This window comes from Myodes glareolus, chromosome 4 (assembly GCF_982192425.1).
Source record: "Myodes glareolus chromosome 4, mMyoGla1.1, whole genome shotgun sequence".
NCBI lineage: Eukaryota > Metazoa > Chordata > Mammalia > Rodentia > Cricetidae > Myodes > Myodes glareolus.
In genome coordinates, this window is record NC_142029.1 from 66,146,716 (window position 1) to 66,152,715 (window position 6,000).

Here is a 6,000-nt window from a genome sequence, read left to right on the forward strand (position 1 = left end):
ACTTTTTGTAAAGCAGCAAAATCTGTAGCACTGAATTCTGAAATCATGGGTTCAATTGTCAACTCAGCCCTTAGTAGCCTAGGCACCTTAGATCTGTCACTTAGTAGCCTAGGCACCTTAGATTTGTCACTTAGTAGCCTAGATACCTGAGATCCATCACCTTCTTCCTGCTGTTAACACTCCCTGTAAATACTAAATGTGTGATTATAAAATGTAGATTATATCTTTCTTTTTCAGAACAAAATAAAGTTCTGGATATGTGACCATGTCTTCCCCTTGTATCTTTATCTCAAAAAGAGGTATTGGTTTTCTGTCAGAGGCTTCAAAAACTGGGATTCCTTCCTGGGTCAAATGAGCCATAAAATAACTAAAGCCGCCATGTTTTCAAGCTATTCTAATGACCAGTGATTTCCTCAAATGCTGTGGACAGAGGTTCTTTCCCATACAGTTCCTGCTCCACCTCTGTACTACAAATCTTTTTCCTTCCTCTTCATCCTTTCTTTCTCCTCCCTCTTTCTCTCTACTCAAACTACTGATCCTCAAGCCTCTTGAATTCAAAAAAATATAAACCACACCAAGGCTCTACTGCAGACCTTTAGAAGTTAAATTTTCATAAAACTTAGTGATTTATTTAAATAAAAATAAAAGACTGTATACACATACCCTGGTCTTGAGAAAACCAAGGCATAGAAAAGTAAAGCAAAAAAGATTTTTTTTAATTAGGAAAAATAAATATAGCATCACAAAACTATTGTTAAAAATGTTAAATATTCTGGGGGATAACGAGGGAAATATTTCATGGTATAAGAATTGAAAAACAGCAAAAAAAAAAATAAGAATCAATACTCTGAAAAAGTTTACCATGGAGCTAGGGATATAGCTTGCTGGCAAAGTATCTGCGTAACACACACATGCGATTTTGTTTGTTTTTAATATAATGACAGCAGTGGAATAAACAAGATGGCTTTTTGAGGCAGTTTCCACATTTTCTTTTTTGTTTGTTTGCTTTTGTTTTGTTTTTTTTTCTTTTTTTTTCTTTTTTTCCCACATTTTCTTAGTTAAATTTTCTATTGCTATGATAAAGACCATGAGCAAAAGCAAATTAGGAAAGAAATGATTTAATTTGGTTTACATGTTAATAGTCCCTCATCAGAGGAAGCCAGGACAGAAATGGCAACTGAGACCACAGAGAAATGCTGCTTATAGGCTTCACCCCTGTGGCTTACCCAGCCTGTTTTCTGATATGACCCAGGACCACCTGACCAAGGGTGGCACTACCACCCTCTTCCCAGAGGTTTTCACCAAGTTGACAAAAACTAACCAGCATATACATCTAGGACATCAAAACAATGCATACACATTCACACCTTTGCTATTTATCTATTGAATAAATTTAATTACATTTTTATTTGCTGTGGGTATTTCCTGTTCTTGTTACCAGAGGGTGAGAAAAGTACTGTTTTTAGTTTTGGTTTCCCTGTTTGTTAGTTTGAGTATAATCTGTAAAAAGAAGGACAAGTTTTTTCTTATCTACTGCACTGTAGAGCAGGAAATTCCTTGGAAAGACAACCTAAGAAACAAAACATATGGAATTTTATGGTTTCAGGCTAGCCTGAACTATAGAAACCTGCTGCAAAAACACAGAGGAAAGAAATGAAAAAAATCCCCTAAAAAGTATTAAAGAAGATGAGCAAAAACAATCAAATATATCATAAAATACCTCCCATTGCAAAAAACAACAACAACAATAATAATAATAATAATAATTAAAGGGACTATACAACTGTTAAGTGATCAAAGAAAGAAAGGAAAGAAAGAAAAGCAACCTCTGAGATTCTTTTCATTTGTGTAATAGAGGTCCTATTAAGACTACTCTGGGAATCTATGTAAGGCAACACAAGTTGGTACCTCAGCAAACTGATGGGCACATTTATTTTCACAAAAGGTCAGTGCCCTCCCCAGCCTCTTGAGCCAATCACAGAATATAACAAAAAGGGAGCTCGGGTACCACTGTTTTAAGTGAAAAAGAATAAAAGAATTGTCGCAACCTGTACAGAGATCTTCTACTGTAAAAATAAAGATAAGGTAATAAGAAGTTAATTACAGACCAAAGTTGGTGGCACATGCCTTCAATCCCAGTACTGTGGAGACTGAGGCAAGGGGATCTCTGAGTACTAGGGCAGCCAAGGGGCTACATAGTGAGAAACTGTCTTGAAAGACCATTAATTACTACTAGATTTCAAAAGCCTTAAAAATGTGAAAACACAAAGGAACAACTACATACAAGGTGAGGAGGGAAGACTTTGTAACAGGGGCTCATTTCCTCACCGATATCAGGAGTTCTTTCTCACAATTCTCCAAATTGGATGGAAAGTGTGTTTTCTTCCTTGATGTAGGATTACAAATTGCCAAAGAGAAACAGAAATCTGTACTCCAGCTTAGTCAAATATTCAAAGCTGGGGCCAATGAGATGGCTTAGTGGGCTAAGGCACCTGCCACTAAGTCAGATGACCTGAGTTCAATCCCCAAAATCCAGAGTAGAGAAGAAAAAAACAGACTCCCCAAGATGTTCTACGACCTCCACATGTATGTCAAAGCATGGGTACACCCAATCCCCACACAAATAAAAATGTTAAAAAAAAAGAATCAAAGTTGATCTCAAAATATTTTCTTAAACAATGGTAATAGTTACTTTCAAGTTAGTCCTTAAAGCAATTAAACAATGGGATAAATGAAAAATCATTTGAATTGACATTTTTCCTCATTAATAAGCACAATATTGAAGATGCCTTACAGACTGAATTAGATTTTAAGAAAATGTCTAAAAGTGCAGTCCCTAAAGGAGGGTAAATCTCCTGAGTTTTAAACAATTCAAAAAAAAACAAAAACCTTTTAGACTGTTGAAAAAACAGTGAAATATCAAGTAGTTACCTGTTGTTGTTTTTTTTAAGAAGAAAAAGCACCAAAATTATACCAGACTACAGCTGCAAAGCAATTGTCTTCAGAATGACAACAAGCAGTAAGTCCTACTCTGTGCCCAATACTATGCCCCTCTACAGGGCATAGCAATTTTTCTAAAGCTAAGCACACAGTACGAAGAATCCAAGGCTCTCCTTTTATCTTTCATCTTGGTAAATCACACATCAAATCTTAGTACTCTAAGAATCACATATGCCTGTCCTGACTGGCTTGAATTGCCAGTCTCCGAACCACCACCCCTAGTATTTATTATCACTAAGTACTAATGGGGGAATTAACATGTACTAACTATTTAGCAAGTGTACTTGTTTGCTCTTCACTTCCCTTTAAGATATGTAAACATGAGCCCTCATTTACACATTAAGAAGATGATTTGAGTAACCTGCCCAAAGCACCAGTAAAAAGAAGCCAGCACTCTGAACTCCACTATCTGCACCACTTGGGAGTTCCTCCCCAAAGGAAAGAAATTAGTCAAGTACCACTGGACAGCCGACCACTTTCACACCAATTGCTTGTTATTCTAATTAAGAAGTTCTGATAGCAAGTTATGAAGAAGAAAAACCATCAGTCTCTCATTTCACAGTAGCAACTTAGTATTCAAGGAACGCTTTAAATAGAAAAAGTAAAAGAGTCTCTGGGGTGAATCCAGCATATGCATCATTTCCCAATTCTTTTTCAATAGACTCTAGGACCAGCAGTCTATTTTACCAGTTTCACTATAACATAGCTAATTACAAACTTTGGAATGTTAATTTTCAGAACAAGATAGACGACTTCTCTGATATAAATCCTATTTTGACATACCTTGCCTGATGGTATTCCAAAACAATTGTACCACTGCTGAATTATGAACGAGATACTGATAAAATTGTTGCACTAGTGGAAATAATAACTTCCCTTTAAGCAACACATTTCCTATTAAGTTTTCTAAAATTTTCCATTACAAGAAAGAAAAAACACTGCACACTCAACATTTTAAATATTTCTAAGTAAATCCAAATTGCAAATCCAGTTTACAATAATGTAGCATACTGAACACTCTTCTCATGAATGACCACGAAATACTAACATTATAAAACACTCGGTCCCTTAAATATCTAAATATTCTTTTTAAAGAGATGGAATGTTAAAAGAAATCGTTAGTCTCTGGAGTTTAAAGGAAACTAAGGAATAACGGTCTCATTTGAAACAGATTTTTTTTTTTTTAACAAAACCATGTCAACAAAATACACTAAACTTTAACAGTGATGTAAATCCAAAACACCTCCCACGGTAGTAAGGTCACTATTTCTAACACTCATAGCAAAACAAATAGTTGCAGCATTTGAACTGAGAAAATTATGCCAACGAATTCATCCTTTTTTGTAAGATTCCAATCGGAAAATAAACCGCCATCGGGCTCATTAACTTTTGTGCAGAAACTAATTAAAATCGAGGTTCTGACTGCTGGAAAAAGCAGGTCCTCAGAAAGCATCTTCTTGGGCAAATTGTCCTGCGCCCCACACCATAAACCTCCCGCAACTGCCCCGGCCTTGCGGCCCCTCCCGCCGGCCGCACCTGCTGAGGCCGCCCCGCCAGCGCCCCCTGCCGCTCTCCCGCACCGAGAGCCCCGGGCCCAGCCCCGCGCCTGGAGCGTACCCGCCCCGCGCCGCGCCGAGGCCGCACAGTCTGCGGGCAGGGGCGGAGGAGGTAGGGCAGCCATCGAGGCGGGGCCGGGAAGTCGGGCACGTGCCCCTCCATCCCCGCTGCTGTCAGGCCCGAGCCTCACCTACCTACTCCGTATTTCTCCTCCTCCGTAGGGGTCCACATGGCCGGGCCGGGCGCAGCCCCGCAGGCGCGGCAGCTGGGGGACAGCGCGGAGGGGACGACCGCAGGGACGGCCGCGGGCCCGGCTGTGGCGCACCGCGAGGCAAGGCGGGGGCGGTCAGGCGGCGCGGGGCAGTAGGCGGCGCATCCCTCGCAGGCCGTCCGGGATGCCACCGCCACCGCCGGACGCCACGTCCTGACAGCGGGACTCGGCGGGCGGCCCAACAGCCCCGGGCGGGCGACGCGGGCAAGGGTTCACCACCTGTCCGTCGCCACCGTCCCCGCGCCGCCGTTCGGCTCCTCGCAGCTCCGTCGCTGGCTTCCCGGCGCCGCCGCGGCTCGGCTTGCCTCAGCGGGCTCGCAGGACGCCCGCGCATGCGCCGCTCCCTGGCGCGCGGGGGCTCGCAGGACCCGGGCTCGCGCCACCCGAGCCCGCGCGCGAATCCACGAGATGCCGCTGCGGGCCAGCGGAGGGAAATCTGCGAGAGGCTATTGGACAGCCCGGCCCGGGAGGCCAGGTACCTCCGCCCACCCAGAGCCGTTGGCTGCAGCTGGCACCGAAGGGGGTCGCGGTCCTGTGTGTGGAAGGCCACGGTGCCTCCGGCCAGCCCTACCGAGATGGCCGCTCGCCCTCTGGTCAGAGAGAGGAGAACCAGTAAAGGGGAGGGGGGAGAATCGCTATTAAACTCATCTCGTTGTCACAGTGCTGTCACAGCCACATCCCCTGAGATCCTCTTCTGACACCCCGAGGGGGCTGGCAGAATGGGATCGCCTCAAAGGAACCAAGTGAAGAGCACGGGTTCCTGGACTCCTAGTGTGCTGTATCTAGGCCAAGGCCGCCAACATCTCCTGAGTTCTTTTGTTGAGTTGGCTGCTGTGGTGAGTGTGTGGGGCCTGGACAAGCTTAGCAGCCTTTCTAGTAAAGAAGTCTTTTCTCTCAGAACTCTATTTAGTTGTGTACACCAGACCCATGCCTCTGCAGGGCATAGGTCTCCACCTCCAGCCATCCTGACTGAGTTCCAGCTCCCTCCCAGAACTTTTTTCCTCCTTCTGCTAAGAATCCCTTCACTCTGATGGCTACCAACATTACCTTATGACCCCCAACTGTCAGCTGCTGAGCAGAGACCAGGAACTGCTCGGGATTCGACATTTAGACCCAGCATATAGCCAAATCGCAGCTTGTCATCAGCACTGTAAGTTCAAAACCTGGGTGGC

At 43.7% G+C, this 6,000-nt stretch overlaps 1 protein-coding gene across 7 annotated transcripts in view; it reads right to left on the reverse strand.

The window, feature by feature from the left end:
- Positions 1 to 5,086, reverse strand: part of Dock3 (dedicator of cytokinesis 3) — a 389,362-nt gene extending 384,276 nt beyond the window's left edge. For 5 of the 7 annotated variants that reach the window (XM_085689687.2, XM_085689686.2, XM_085689688.2 and 2 more), the window contains exon 1: positions 4,752 to 5,085. In XM_085689687.2, the coding sequence (XP_085545813.1) occupies positions 4,752 to 4,788 (37 nt within the window). In that variant the 5' untranslated portion in view covers positions 4,789 to 5,085. Of the gene's footprint in view, positions 1 to 4,751 lie in introns of all 7 variants that reach the window. The other 2 variants (XM_085689689.2, XM_085689690.2) reach the window with 2 other exon arrangements.
- Positions 5,087 to 6,000: the final 914 nt, after the last annotated feature.